We start from the raw sequence: 16,461 nt of genomic DNA, 5'->3' as shown, positions 1-16,461 counted from the left end.
ACTAGAGCGCATTCTTTATACTCAGCAATTTACCTGTCTCTTCCATTTTAGATTCTGATGGAGATCTTGCAGGTGACAGCTCCTCTTCAGGGGAAGATGAGAAAAATCACGATGCAGAGGCTGAACCCGGAGGGGAAACTGCAGACCCAAATCCGGCAAATCCCAGTGCTGGCTGGGCAGATGCTATGTCCCGAATTCTAAATAAGAAGATACCTGGGAACAAACCAACAATACTTGCTAAAAATAAAGAGAAACGGAAGCAGGCGATGTTAGAAAAGATGAAACCGGTATTGCATTGCACTCTTTAAGATTTAAGCAATTAGGATTTTTTGCACGGGCCTTAAAAGATTACATGAAATATGCTGGCACAAACTGGATTCTACATGGGAATAATGTACTGAACAGCCAGGCATTGTTGAAAGGATTAGGTAAAATAGGGTTGCAGGTCTAAAGCATTAAAATAATGGGCTTCCAGTTTGTTGTGAAGCTAAAGTTAGTTTGTGTAACATGATTTGAGATGTGATAGCAAAACTACAGCTCGTTCAAAAGGAGCAAGGTAGAGGATGACTTGCTGGTGATGGTTACATTTTTACCAGGGTCACCCTACATAGTTTGTAAAATGCATTTTACTTATTGTCATATCTTTATAGTTGGGTAAATTCTTGTTCAGATGTAAATACTGTGCTTTTGCCTGTGTGCCTGACTGAGGAGGAAGTTACTAGCTGGCGGTGCAGTCAGTTTACATCTAAACAAGAGTTGGAATGCTCTTCAGACTCTGTAATTTTAAGCTATAGTGGCAAGTGGAGTATCTGTTGACTTATCAGCTGGTAACTGCCAGAAGATAGATGTAAAGAGGAAATCAGATGGATTTCTTTTTCTCCTGAAGGTGATAGAGTTGTGGAGTAAGTTACTCAGGAAGCCCATTGAAGCTGACACTATAAATGGGTTTTACATACAATTCAGTGGCCCGGAATTTGCGGTCAGCAGTGAAGTGAAGGTGTTCGCTGCTATCCCCGAGGTACGCTTCACACTAGGATCTCGTGATCCCTGTGCCGAGAACTTTGGTTTTTCCAACCTTCACTTCAAATCAACGGAAGTTAATGGGGATCCCCTTGTGCAAACTGCTGTGATGTCAACAAGCTGTCTGAGCAGCCAAATAAAAGGCAGAATTCTCGTGCAGCAAACAAGGAAGTGAGTAAGCGCTTAACATTTTTTTTTTTAAGTTAGAATTTTAGGAGCAAGACAAAGATTGGGTCTCTCACTTGGGGGGGAAGGCAAACCTGAAATAAAGATGGACAAACTTTTAAGAAAAAATGTAAAAAATTTTTGAATAGCTTCTTAATTTAATTTTTATTAAAATGGACAAATGTCACACTGTACAAAATTAAAATTAGTTTTCCAGGCCCTTAACATTTGTTTACCATTAATAACACTCTCAAAACCCCAGTTATACCCAATCCCTTTGGGTCTAACTATTAGTGGGGAATTTAACAGCGTACTTGCTGCAGAGGAGCCGAAGTTTTCGTCAGTTTCCCTGATTCGGCTGATTACACAGGTTGCCAGCTCTGTCTGTGGGGGGCGGGGGCTGGGCACAGCGCAGCCAGCTTCAAAACTGTCATGCTCCAAATCCCAAAGCTGCGGTCAGTTTCAAAGGCGGAATAACAGCGAAAGCTGCCAGTTTGCCGTCATCCCGGAGCAATTCCGGGCCAGTATATTCCTGGAGGGAGAAGAAATTAAAAGAATGTACGTATGGTTGATCAATAAAAAAACAGATTTATTGGGCCTAATGGCCTTTGGGTGCCTAATGTTTTCTGTAGAGTTTGTGCATAATAGCTAGGGTAGAGTGAATACGGTGGAGAAGATGAGAGTTGATTTTCATACCTAGGTGGTTTGGTTTGCTTTTCTGTACAAATAGCATTGGCAGCATTTGTTAAAAAATGCCATGTTGTTTTAACACTTAGGAATGCTTCAAGGAGCTTCCCAAACAAATATTGCTGCTTTCTAGGTTTTCCACATTTCCGAATTGTCAGGTGTGCAAACACTGAAAACCAAATAGTTGAATCCCTGGGTGTCACTATTTCCAGACACGTCCCATTTTGTTTGCTTTCAATTTTTGCTTCTGGCTAAACAGAAGCAGGGAGTGTATACAGTCCAAAAAATATAGGCCAAGACATGAATTGGGTAGAACTGCGAACTCCAAGTCATGTGGAAATTAAACACTGCTCTAATCTTTTTTTCTTATGAAATACCTTGTTGGTTGAGTGACATAACCTAAAAATGGATTGCTGGAATTGCATGGCTTGCCCATACACACCATGCTAAAATAGCACTTGGAGAGCACAGTGTTTACTGTTGACCAATGTGGAATTGCAAATGTTTGTCTTGGCCACTTATTTCAACAAGGAGGGTTACTTAAGGGATGCTGGCAATGGATCTGGAGGCAGCAATGCCATTTGAACCCCTCAATCACACTGTAAGCCACAAAAATGAAATTTGAAGAGTTTGTCAACAAACTCCCAAGATTGGATTGCTGCCAGTAATCCTTTGCTAGACCTCCAGTGTTTATGATGTTTAGTAGTAAATTCTATTAAATTTACACACTTCTAATATTTCTGAAATTCCAGTTAACGTGGCATGATTTGAGAGAGGGGGTTCTGAGGGACACAATGCAGTAAGTTAGCCTATTGTTCTTAACCTCTGGATTGGAACCTGACTGGAGGCAAGTCTCCCTTTCTGAATGCAAGGGTTCCATGTGAAATGAGATTGCCTGGCTCCATTGCAGTTCCTAGTGGACGTGGGCTTACCACACACAAGTGCTTCTAATTTAATTAAATTGTTAATCTGGCAAAGACTGGTGTCCGAAAAGAAAATCTTATACTGGTGCACTTGGCGGTAAAGGCAGATTGTTGGGATTTACCCTGCATCCAACCTGTGCTGTACCTGCTACAGAAGGGCTTGAGGTTGATGAGTGTTGAATGGGGGAAAGTACTCCATTTCAGACCAGCGTCCCTCACTGAGCACATAATTTCATTTTAAGAAAAAGTTACTTTGCCACCACCAGTTGTAGCATGGTGTTTACAGTATTACAAATGCTAGTAACCAGTTTGTTGAGATTTTGGTTTTGCTGACACTGGTTTCATCAGTTCCCAGCAAACATATGGTGTATTTAATAGTTATTTATTCATTAGCAAGCTATTGATTTCTATGAAGTTAAGGGATTATTCAGCATGTTCTTAAATGAGCTTTCTTTGGCAGCTGGATAAAAAGAAAGAATGGGAGCGGATGTGCAGAGTGAAACCTGATGTAGTCCAAGACCGAGAGACTGAGAGGAGCTTCCAGAGAACAGCCACCAGGTAGGTATCATGTTGTTTGGCGTGGAAGTGTTTTCTGGCACTTGGAGGCATTTTATTTTCCGATGGCTAAGACTGCGAGGCCACACTTTGAAATGTGAATCCAAAGATACAGTAAGTACACTGCTTGCAAATGCACAAGTTGGATGATATGGAGATAGGGTGGTAAACAAGATGCTAAATACATGCTTGTTTCTAATCACTGAACTCCTAATGGGTTTTCAGGACACGTTTGTTTGAAATAGAGACTTTTTTCTGGGTTTCATTAGTTAACATAGCTTTTTCTCATTAAGCCAAAGGTAAAATTGATTAATTTCTGCAAATTAAATTCCACCCATCCACCAAAATATTTTTGCCCTTTTTAGGTCTTTTGGCTGCCAAGCTGAGGATAGACACGTATGCCTTGGTTTTCTAGCTCCTTCTCTCTGTTTTTCAGGCATATCTAGAGTAGATAGGGCTGGAACAGTGCTTCTTATGGTTTGTGCCGTATTTCCACCCCTTGGAGGGAGGCCTGATGACACAAATTGCACCGGCCTATATGTGGGCAAGCGCACTCAAAACAGATTGAAATAAGGCCTTCATTGCATGTAGTGCTGTTTCCTCCATTAAAGCACCAGGGCTGGCTGCAAGTCCTGACATCTAACTTTCAAGGGTTGGTAGAGGGGGGCGTCAGAGTGTCTGCACATTCACTCAGCATGTCCGTGCACAGAACCTAGAAGCAGCAGTAAAACGTTTTCTTCAGTTTTTCAGGCAGTTTCGAGGCCTGCCGCAGCAAGTTTCTGACCCATGTGGAGACTTCGAAATCCACCTCCAGCAAATGACCCTGTGGGCCAAGAGGGAGCAACATCCATGGCAAGCGAATGTCCCACCCTGCTGGCCATGTGCCCCAATCTGAAAGCCTAGGCTGTGATCTGTTCCTAAATCTTAGCCCTTGCTTTTCTTGATCTTCCCACTAGGCGGCACATAAGTGTAGCCTGCCGTGACTCGAGTATTTCTCCCTTCCTTCCCAAAATAAAATGAGGAATAAATATCAGAATTCCAATTCTCTGATATTCTGTTTGTGTAAACCGTTCCTCATTTGTAACTGGTAGCATCTGTTAACCTCCAAAAAAATGATTTCCCTTAGTTCATTTAAAATCTGCAGTGGCAAGATCAACAAGGGAGACATAGATTATCTGTTGCGTTCCCTCCCTGGAGTCTAGCCATGTCTTGAATGACTGACTTGTACAGGAAACTTTGTGCTATCCGGCACCGACGGGACCGAGCTGTTGCCGTTCCCTCAAAACTGCCGGACAAACCAGCGTTAATGTTGAAGCATCAGCTCCGTATCTGGCAACAAACACTGTTGCTTAGCAACAGCTTCTAAACAGTCGGCCGTACCTTGGAAGCGTCTGTCGCTTTGCAACAGCTTCCGAGAGACTTTGGAGAGCCCGACTGTTGAAAAAAAAAAAGCTAAAAACTGTTAAGTATGTGTATTGTATTGAACAATTAACACAAAGACTTAAATGTATAACTCAAACAGGCCTTTACTGGTTGGAGGTAGGGACTGCACATAGGTCTTTACTTCATGCCCACAGGCGGGAACTGAGGGGGATCAGTACCCACAGTACTATTTATACCCCTATGGCCAGGAGTGGTACTGCGTATCACTACGCCCAACAAGTAGTGCAGTCCTGTCCATAGGTTCAAAGTAGCACACATATTACATACACAACATTCCTCCCTTCCTAGCTTTACAGTCATCTCCCCATTTAACATAACGTAATAACATATATACATATATAACTTCAGGTTTACATAACAGAATAACATAGATACATAGATAACTTCATGTCAAAAACAGATCACAGATTCAGTCTCTGCGGAAAACAGTTCACAGATTCAATCTCTGTGGTGTAGTCGGTTCACGTTGCTAGAGTGACTCATTCAATAGTCCTTCCATGGATTTAACAGTTTGAACTTCCGAACTGAATTGGCTCCGTTCGGAGGGACCACGTGTGTGATCTGGTAGAGGTGATAATGGTTCAAATGGGTCATCTTCTGTTTTTACTTTTCCTTTTCTGCTTCTTGGAGACTCTCTGGGCTCCATTGTCAGCTGCCACAGCTGCCAGCTGCATGCGCAGTTCCTCCTTCTCTTCCTCCTGTTTCCGTCGTAGAGCCAGCTTCTCCCGATGTTCCGTAGACTTTTGGTGCTCCTCCATGATTTCTGCACTTTGGGAGTCGAAGTTACAAGCTGGGCAGAACAGGACATCGTAATATTCGGTGTCGTCCTGAGCTAGACCAGTGAGAGGGTCGTCTATTTCCTCCATACCTAGCTGGACGTTAGCCAGCTCTTGTTCCAAATCCAGACATCTTTCCTGAAGAGACTTCTTCATGTGTACCTCTGCATCCAGCTTTTTCTGGGCTTTCAGCAAGTCGTTTACTAGTGACCTCATTTGTGATTTTAATACTTCAACTTCCTTTGGAGATTGATTGATCGGACTATGCAATCCCTCTACCGGAGCAGCTGTTTCAGCGGTCTGTTGTTCTACGTTGACGTGAGTCAGCGTACTTTTGGCATCCAAGGGCTGCTCTGTTGCAGTCATCTCAGTCTGTGTTGCCACCTCAGCTCTTCCAATAACCTTTGAGAGCTCCGAACCCCTTTCGTTTGAATATTGAAGTTCATGTTCAAGTTTTTCCCATTTCAGAGTCCTGTCCTTCAGCATATGCAGGAGTTGGCTGACCGTTAACTCCTCTGACATCAGACGTTTTGTGTGCTCCTGCTCCATTTTCTCCATCAGCTGCTTCTGTTGTCTTTCCAGATTCTCCAACTCTATATCAAAGAACTCTTTCGTTGCATTCAACTCTTGCTCAAAACGGCGAAGCATTTGTTCTAATTGCTGTTGTAGTTTGAAATGGAGTTGAGTTCGAGCCCGGTGTCCCTCAGAAATGGGCACATCAGTAGACTTGCCAGACTCAGAATCCACAGTTAAACTATGTTGTTGTTGCTCAGTGGAATTCTGTGCTGAAACTTTGTCTTTTGCACCTGAGTTGGGCTTACCATCATCCGTTCCAGAGTCTGGGCCGACTATCTTCACCGAGTTCTCACTCGTTATTGTTTGTAGGAAATGCCAGTCCATATTCATTTTCCTAATCCACTCCCGTCCTAGTAGTGGAGGACCTCCTTCAGATATCACATATAAGTCCATTATTTGACTGTCTTCGCCCTTGTGGGCCACTGCAACCTCTATTTTCCCGATGGGGTACACTCTTTGCCCCGTGTATGTTTTCAATATAATCCCCGTATCCTGTAGGGGAATATGTTGGAATAACTTTCCGTAATCTTTCTTATTTATGACCGTCAATGCCGATCCAGTGTCCAATTCCAGTTTGACTTGGACTCCTTCTATCTGAAGAGTGATCCAAATTGTCTGGAGGTCTGCACCCTTACCAGCGTTGAGTACTCTTAAGCTAGCCAGTTCATTACAGCTTAAGCTAGCCAGTTCATTACTGCTAGCGTCTGAATCGGACTCCTGTTCGGTCACCTTGTGTACCTTTGCGTATTTTCCTTGCGGTGACTTCTTGTTGCTGGTCTTCTTCCCTGACCTGCATACTCTAGCTATATGTCCAAGCCTACCACAAGTTCTACATTCTTGGTTTTTAAACCAACACTGGTTCTGATCATGCGTTGTCTTTCCACAACGATAACATTTGCCAGAACTCACACCCAATTTGTGTGCACTGAGCTCCGGTGACCGTAGCTGCATTACTGCCGTGCCTCTCGCTGCGGCTTCGTGTGCTGCTGCCATAGTGACCGCCTTCTCAAGCGTCAGCTCATTCTCCTCGAGCAGTCGCTTTTGTGTATCCTGTTTAAATAAACCACACACAAATTTGTCTCGAAGTGCCTCTGTCAATCCCGTTCCAAACTGGCAATATTTCGCTAATTTACGCAATTCCAGCAAATAATCAGCATTGCTTTCATGCTGTAGCTGCCTTCTGTCGTAAAATTTAAATCGTTCCGCTAGCATCAGCGGCGTGGGGTTTAGATGATCTTTCAGGACAGTAACAATCTCATCGAACGTCTTATCCGCCGGTTCATCTGGTGATAACAGGTGTTTCAATTGCCCGTACGTCTTCGCACCCATTAAATTTAATAATGTTAGAGCTTTATCTTGGTCACGAATTTTATTGGCCTTACAATAATTTTTTACTCTCAACATATATGGCCCAATCTTCGAGGTCACTATCAAAGGTGCTAATATTCCCGTGTTTAGGCATTGTAGATTTGCAATTTCTCAGATTTTATTTTCTTTACTTGTTATCAAAGATGGCGGCTTCCCGCTCTTGCCGTCGTCCTCCGCCCACAAAATGGCGGTTTTCCCGCGCTTGGCGGTCTTCACCCGTCCCCCGACGCCGTCTCCCTTCAGCCCTCGAGTGCGGCCCTTATCTTCGCCGCGATCGATAGCCCGCGCTGTGCACCGCGACTCTCGCACCTTGAGCTTCTGCAGCCGCCGCGCCTTTCAGTCCGAGTGCGGCTCTTATCTTTGGTCCCGATCGCTGGCCCGGCTGCGCCCCTCACTTCAAAGCGGCCCGGCCCTTATCTGCCGATCGCTATCGCCCTACCTCTCTCTCTTCCCCAGTCCTGTCTTTACTCCGGTTCACAAGCTGATGGAGGCTTCAGGGTCCTAATGCCTGTCTCTTCCAGTCGCTGGAAGCTGTCAGGATTTCTGCTGCCCTTCAGTTTTGAGTGGGGTGTTGAGGATTGAAACCTCTCTTCAACGTCCTGTCTTTGGACGAAGCCGCCTGGAATAACTGCCGCAGGGTAAGAGCCTGACTCGTCGCCAGTGTTAAGTATGTGTATTGTATTGAACAATTAACACAAAGACTTAAATGTATAACTCAAACAGGCCTTTACTGGTTGGAGGTAGGGACTGCACATAGGTCTTTACTTCATGCCCACAGGCGGGAACTGAGGGGGATCAGTACCCACAGTACTATTTATACCCCTATGGCCAGGAGTGGTACTGCGTATCACTACGCCCAACAAGTAGTGCAGTCCTGTCCATAGGTTCAAAGTAGCACACATATTACATACACAACAAAAACGGCTCCTGATTTTTGCCGGTGGCTCGAGCTTGCCAGACATTTAGCCTCCGGATAACACACAGTTTCCTGTATTACAGTGAGGTTTGATAAGCTCACTACCAGATTTTGATCAGTAAGTTTTCATCTACAAGCTAACCAGTAGAAACTCCAGATACCTGATTCAGTTTTACTGTTACATTAGTCATTTTATATTGTCTCATTGTACTTTGCGTTCCGTGAGTCTCTTCAACATGGATTTCCTTGCATGTCAGACACCTGTCCGCGGGTTAAAATAAAACTGGTGCCCAGTGTTGGAGTTGAATGCTTGAAAGTTTAAGTATCAGCTTATTCCATTTGGGATCCCTACAACCAACAGAGACTTTCATCCCATCTGTTTGAGCTGGGTTTGAACTCTGACCATAGGATGAAAGGACAGTGTGCTAATCCCATGAATGACCCATTCCACATTTTAAAAATTTCTGCTCCAGTGTATTTATAAATACTACATGTGGGTTTAGGGTAGAAATATGATTGACTTGGTAAGGAATCATTTGGCAGTTATTAGTTGTATTTGGCAATGAAATCCACTGATATTAAAAGTCTTTACACATTTCCCTCAATGGTTTTTGCAAAGACCAAAATTGTTAGTGTTTATGTGGTCTGGGTTCACTGATGTGAATTTTGAGCAGATAAGGACCTATCAAGTCAGACAAACAGCTTTTTAAAGTTTCACTGGCTTTTGGCATTGCCTGGCATATTGAGTTTAAAAATAATTGCACTGTCCAAGGGAATCTGGTCCAGAAGGGGTTTGCTTTCATGTTGCTATGTTTGCTATTGTGTTGATTCAAAAAAAATCACAGCATAAAAATATTTTGTTCATTTTTGAATTACTATCCAAGGTAGCTGAAGAAAACAGAAGGCACTTGGCCAAACCTGTGGATGTCTATTAAAAATTGTCCATGTAGGCAAACCAGTGGCAAGTTGTGGCAAAGATCTGCTTGCTTGGAGCAGACCGAGAACTAATCACTTTGATCTTTCACTAAGTGAGGGGAAAAGGGCGAATTGGCTAGAAACTAGGCAAATGTTTCCCGTCTCCGTGGACTAGGATGACTGACCTATTTGTTTAATATACAGGGGTGTTGTGCAGCTATTTAATGCTGTGCGAAAGCACCAAGCTAGTGTGGATGAAAAAGTTAAAGAAGTAGGTGGGTCGGAACGAAAGCGTGCCAAGTTGCTGTCGTCTGTCTCGAAGAAAGATTTCATCAATGTGCTCCGAGGATCAGGACAGAATGTGCATCGGGACTCAGCAGAAAGGACGGCTAACAGTGGAAAACAGGTGTGTGGAATTTCATACAAGATTACTGAACACTGGCAATTCTGTTGGTCATGTGGACATTGCGGCATGATAGCCACATTTTATAAGGCTCTGTATGTTCGTTTATTAATGATCGTAGTGACCACTGTGCTATGGTGCAATAGGTGATTTTGAGGTAATTAAAGCAGTGTTGCTGCACTTTGTGCTTTAATTGGTGAGTAGCGACCCAGTTTCCAGTGTTTCTTGGAGAGGCACACGCTCCATTGAAACTATATTCTACTTGGTACTGATAGACCAGCTAGGCTGGAGTATGGGTGAAATGAACGTCGCACTGGGTGCTGTTTTACTACAGCCTAAAGTAGGATGTGCAGGACGCAGACCCAATTACACTGCCAACTGCACCATGCACCACAACAAAGGAACACTGTACATATGGGCTCTCTTCCCTGACCAGTTAAGTTTTTCTAAAATATTAGTGCACAGGCAGCGTGTTTCTCTTCTAACACTAAAGTAATTGCAAGGTATGTTTTATGTGCCCAGACATACCAATAGATAGACTGGGCACTTTATAAAACATACCAAATGATACTACTGCTTTTGTGTCAATGCTTGGGCAAACTACTTTGCATCATCATCACAGTGGTAGTGTACTAGCATTGGCTGATACAGTAATGAGTGGTTTGGCCACATTTTCCTTGTAATGCACATCAGCGAGCCAATGCACTGAGTGAAGGCGGGTGTATTGACTTGCTGACCAGAAGGTGTGGTGGTCACCAGGCAGTCCAAGCCTGAAATTTGGCCTGGTCCTCTGAAGATTTTACATAAGTACCTTGTGTTAGAAAGCTGATGGGCAGGACATATTTAAATGAGCTGACCTCCCCCTGATCCCACATACTTTAGCGAGGCCAACACCTGAAGTCATGGGCTGGTGCTGACATACAAGCACTTGTAATACGCCACCATGTCGGGCTTGTGGATTTTCAGCCTTTGTCTTCTGTATGGAAACTTTTTGATGCATTTTGTTATCATAACTGATGCAGAAGTGGTAAAGGATATAGTCGTAATTAGAGTGTCTACGTAGCTCTACAATTTTCTTTGAGGGAGGAATGGAAAGATAGGTTATGCTGAGGCAGATTTTCTGAGGGGGGGCACCTTGATTTGCTTTTCGTTTCACCTAAACTGGTAGAAACACAAATTATGGCATCACATTGCACTGAAATAAATTGGTATATTTCTTGGACACAATCAGTGTTGCTCAAAATTCAAGCTCCAAGAGATCATTTTTCTCCTCCCTACACTTTTTCTTTCCTCTTTCTTCCTCCTCCAATCTCTTTACCCCACCCCGAGCCTGCTCAACAGAAGAAAAGTTACATTAGGCCTCCAGGCAGCTTGCTAGTGTTAGCTTGTCCAGGCCCTATGGACACCATATTTGCGCAGGCATTGTCTTGTGTAGGTTTGAACAACACTTGGCTACAATTTGATAAACATGGTGTGGGTCACTCAGCCATCTGTGTCTTACTTCAGCAGTGGTACGATATGATGTGCTGAGCTTGGCTATAGGTATTTTTTTTTTTAACAAGGTTTATACGGCATAGAAAATATTTTGAGAAAAGCCCAAAATTCAGATGAGGTTAGATGTAAGTTTTTTTTAACATAGATATAATCTGTTTTTCCCATCAAAGCTGTACACATGTGTCAGTCTTGGACCTCACAGTTGAACAGGATCAGGAATATACCAATCAAAAGCAAGAAAAGATGGTGCAAATGCTACCAGTGACTAACAAATAATTGGGCCGGATCTTGCTGGAGTGGGGCATCTCACGGCGTGTCCCGTAAGTTAGACTTTCTGCACCCTTCAGCCTAAAGTTTTTTGCGCTGAAACTTCAGCATGGCGAGGGCAATGGTGGACCTGGGACCTTGGTGAATGGTGGGACCAACAGTTAACCATTAAGAAACAAACAGGAATGACGGAGAAGGCGGGTGAATTAGTGTTAAACCAGGTACAGAAAGAGTAATAGAGAAGGAAGGAAAGCTGAGAGAGAAAAAAAATAGTAAAACGAATTAAAAAATTTTTAATTAGCATTTAAAAAAAATGTTAACTGTTGACTACATGCGAGAATCATTAGAATAATACTACATAAAAGGAGGCCATCCCGCCCACCGTGCATGTTCAGGCTCTTGTAAAGAGCTGTCCAGTTAGTCCTACTCCCCTGCCCTTTCCCCATAGCTCTGCAACTTTTTCCCCATTTTAACCAATTCCCTTTTGAAAGTTATGATTGAATCTGCTTCTACCAGCTTTTCAGGCCGTGCATTCCAGATCCTAACAGCTAGGATTAGATAGAACACTTTAATGGATGATGAATCTCCTAGAAGTACAATGGCCCAGAAATTCGGGTTGGAGGCTTCCCGCGGGTGCAAGCCCCCGACCTGCACTTACCTAGCGCGCCGGCCGTTGTGCTGTGGGCCCGCGTGGGATTCCGATCCTGGGCCCGCGTGGGATTCCGATCCTGGGCCCGCGTGGGATTCCGATCCTGGGCCTGCTCCAATTGCCGGCGCGCAGTGCTTGCGTATCCCAGGGGCGCAGTTAGTTCGCAGCGTCCCCTGGGATCACGTGGGCCACGGAGAGCCAATGGTAGCAGGGAATGCCCATTCATAAATTTGACAGGAAGAGCTGTCAAAACTATAAATACAAATCAGCCCCAAAACATAACTCAAACTTCAAATAAAAAATTTTTTAAATCACATTTTTAAAATAACTATAAATTACATAAAATAACTATTTTAAACAATAATTTAAATTTTTGAAAAAATTAATTACAGTTTCTAACGGGGCTAAAAATAAACTTACCTTTAAAGTATTTAAAAATAATAAACCTGTGGAAAAAATGTTTTAATTTTACTTAATTCACCACTTACCTTGTTAGGGATTAGCATAAGATCCAAGGAGAGGACATATAAATTGGCTAGAAAAAGCAATAATCCTGAGGATTGGGAGCAGTTTAGGAGTCAACAAAGGAGGACAAAGGGATTAATTAAGAGGGGGGAAATAGAATATGAGAGTAAGCTAGCAGGGAACATAAAAACTGACTCAAAGCTTTTATAGATATGTGAAGAGAAAAAGATTGGTGAAGTCAAGCGTAGGTCCCTTACAGTCAGAATCAGGGGAATTTATAATGGGAACAAGGAAATGGCAGACCAACTAAATACATACTTTGGTTCTGTCTTCACAAAGAAGGACACAACTAACCTCTCAGAGATGCCGGGGAACATAGGGTCTGATGAAAGAGAGGAACTGAAAGAAATCAGTATTTGTAGGAAAATGGTGTTAGGAAAATTGATGGGACTGAAGGCCGATAAATCCCCAGGGCCTGATGGTCTACATCCCAGGGTACTTAAGGAAGTAGCCCTAGAGATAGTAGATGCATTACTGGTCATCTTCCAGAACTCGATAGACTCTGGAACGGTACCCATGGATTGGAGGGTAGCTAATGTTACCCCACTATTCAAAAAAGGTGGTAGAGAAAAAGCGGGGAATTATAGACCAGTAAGCCTGACATCAGTAGTGGGGAAAATGCTAGAGTCTATTATAAAAGATATAATAATAGCAGAGCACTTGGAAAGCAGTGACAGGATCAGGCAATGTCAACATGGATTTACAAAATGTAAATCATGCTTGACTAATCTACTGGAATTTTTTGAGGATGTAACTGGTAAAATAGATAAGGGAGAACCAGTGGATGTGGTGTATTTGGACTTTCAGAAGGCTTTCGATGAGGTCCCACACAAGAGATTAGCATGCAAAATTAAGGCACATGGGATTGGGGGCAAGGTATTGACTTGGATAGAGAACTGGTTGGCGGACAGAAAGCAAAGAGTTGGAATAAACGGGTCGTTTTCCGAGTGGCAGGCAGTGACTAGTGGGGTACCGCAAGGATCGGTCCTAGGACCCCAGCTGTTCACAATATATATTAATGATCTGGACGAGGGAATTGGATGTAATATCTCCAAATTTGCAGACGACACAAAGCTGGGCGGGAGGGTAAGCTGCGAGGAGGATGTCGGGGAAACTCCAGTACGATTTGGACAGGTTGGGTGATTGGGCAGAAACATGGCAAATGCACTATAATGTGGATAAATGTGAGGTTATCCACTTTGGTGGCAAAAACAGGAAGGCAGATTATTATTTGAATGGCAATAGATTGGGAGAAGGGGAAGTGCAAAGAGACCTGGGTGTCCTTGTGCACCAGTCGCTGAAGGTAAGCATGCAGGTGCAGCAGGCGGTTAAGAAGGCAAATGGTATGTTGGCCTTCGTAGCAAGAGGGTTCGAGTACAGGAACAAGGATGTCTTGCTACAGTTGTACAGGGCCTTGGTGAGACCGCACCTTGAGTATTGTGTGCAGTTTTGGTCACCTTACCTGAGGAAGGACGGTCTTGCCATGGAGGGAGTGCAGCGAAGATTCACCAGGCTGATGCCTGGGACGGCAGGAATGACGTATGAGGAGAGAATGTGTCGATTGGGCTTATACTCACTGGAGTTTAGAAGATTGAGAGGGGATCTCATCGAAACCTATAAAATTCTGTCAGGTCTGGACAGACTAGATGCAGGAAGGATGTTTCTGATGGCCGGGGAGTCCAGAACCAGGGGCCATAGTCTAAGGATAAGGGGTAAGCCATTTAGGACTGAAATGAGGAGGAATTTCTTCACCCAGAGAGTGGTGAACCTGTGGAATTCTCTGCCACAGAGGGCGGTGGAGGCCAGTTCATTAAATATATTCAAGAAAGAGTTGGATATATTTCTTGAGGCTAAAGGGATCAAGGGATATGGGGAAAAGGCAGGGACAGGGTACTGAATTTGGATGATCAGCCATGATCACATTGAATGGCGGAACAGGCTCGAAGGGCCGAATGGCCTACTCCTGCTCCTATCTTCTATGTTTCTATGTAAAAGCCGGCCTTGCGACTGCTTTTTAAAAGTGTAACTCCTGGAGACTTACCCTCCCGGAGAAACCTGCAATAAAAACGCAAGTTGCAGGCGCACGTGCTGCCTCTCCGGCACACTCGTTCGACCTGTGAACCCCTTCCTTTATGGGAACGGAAGTTCCGGTTTCCCACGCATGCGCAGTGCATGCACGAAACCGGCACTTTCGTTGGGTCTACGCGTGAGTACCCTGCGCGTACTCATCCGTGGGGACCCGAATTTCTGGGCCAACATGTTCTCATAGTGGGCCAGAGAGGTTGATTGGCATTGCATTAACAATTAGCACATCATTAAAAGGATTCTTATGCTCTTAATTACCAGACTTCATTTTTTGTGGCGAGTTTAATGGACAATTAATGTGCAACTCCAGCAAGTTCTTAAATAACGGGGAGACAAAATGTGAGATGCTGTTTGGGTGAGCCGACCCAGCAAGTTCTGGAGATTTGCAACTCACGGTATATCTCTTAATTCCCTAAATTTTGTGGCCAATTTGCACATTAATAGCGGTGTGCGTCGATAACACGCTGTTATTCTTTACAGCAAGATTGCCTCATTTCTAACATAAAACATTACAAATTGCAAAATTTGAATAAAATGTTTAAGCTTACCCATACAGTTGCTTTTTGCATGTTTGAAATGTGGGTGTTTATGTTCGCAGCCTGTTTATCCCTTGTTATTGAGGCTGCCCAGTGTTGTTACCCAGCTGAATGAAGTGGTGGACTAGGACTGTGTAACAGCCCAAGATTTTATTTTAACGTGGAAAGCAAGATTGACTGTTCAGGTGTACTGGGGCTTGCTGTTTGTAAGTCTCAGCCACTGTGGGAAAAGACCTGAGGAATGATAGCACTAAAAGCTAGAAAACTGTCTTTACAACTTTGTAACTGATTTCTTTTGTATAAAGAAATATCAAAACAAGGTTGAACTTGAACTTTTATCTGTCTAAGTTTGATAGGAAAAATAAGTAACTATATTCAACAGGTTGTTCATGCACTACAATATGTCATTAATACAACTGTAGTACATGAAGGGAACACATTTATTTAACTGGAGTAGGTGAAGTGTCTCTTGGTGCACCTCTCACAAACTTCATTTTAAATTCTTCTAGCATCGATGTGGACTCTTTGGCCTAGAAATTCATTATAGCCACTTTTGGGGCGGTAAAGTCGGGCGGCCGCTAAAGTTTGCGCCCGGCGCAAATTCGAGGCCACTTCGCCGATATTCATTAGCTTCGCCCTAAGAGTTTGCTCGAGCGCTAAAACTGGCAATGCACGGCTCTCTTTAGGCGCTAAGCCGGAGGTGCTGAGCGATACCGCCGAGGCCGGGCACAGCGCAGGTGCGGCCATTTCTTGATTGACAGCAGACACCCTGGCGCCGGCCAGCTCTTAAGGGGGAAGGGTCGAGTTGGTCTGCTGCCACGCCCTGGACACTGCAGCCCTCCAGCTAGGCCTGAACACTGCTGCTGGACCCAAATAGCGCCTGAAAGGATGGAGAAGGCCCGTGAACGAGCGCAGCGCTTCTCAGAGCATGATCTGAGGGTGCTAGTTGGCGCTGTGGAGAAGAGACGCCATATTTTGTTTCTGGACAATGGGAAGAAGCCGGCGGCCCGCGTCTACCGGAAAGCCTGGAGGCATGTCGCCACCAGGGTGACATCAAACAGTGAGGTCCCCAGGAGCGCTGTACAATGCCGCAAAAAGCTAAATGACATTGTCAGGGTGAGTACCCTTTCCAGTGTCCTCCTCATCCTTGCATGTGCA

General features: G+C 44.0%; 1 protein-coding gene across 3 annotated transcripts in view; it reads left to right on the top strand.

The window, feature by feature from the left end:
* The window catches only part of rrp15 (ribosomal RNA processing 15 homolog), a 49,571-nt gene that overhangs the window by 8,579 nt on the left and 24,531 nt on the right, over positions 1-16,461 (top strand). For all 3 annotated transcript variants that reach the window (XM_085981039.1, XM_085981049.1, XM_085981045.1), the window contains 3 exons: positions 52-287; positions 3,256-3,353; positions 9,549-9,750. In XM_085981039.1, the coding sequence (XP_085837165.1) occupies positions 52-287; positions 3,256-3,353; positions 9,549-9,750 (536 nt within the window). The remainder of the gene's footprint in view (positions 1-51; positions 288-3,255; positions 3,354-9,548; positions 9,751-16,461) is intronic.

The sequence above is a fragment of the Somniosus microcephalus genome, chromosome 3, assembly GCF_052327205.1.
Source record: "Somniosus microcephalus isolate GS21.2 chromosome 3, FLI_Smic_1.0, whole genome shotgun sequence".
Lineage (NCBI taxonomy): Eukaryota > Metazoa > Chordata > Chondrichthyes > Squaliformes > Somniosidae > Somniosus > Somniosus microcephalus.
This window is presented reverse-complemented; position numbering and strand designations above follow the sequence as displayed.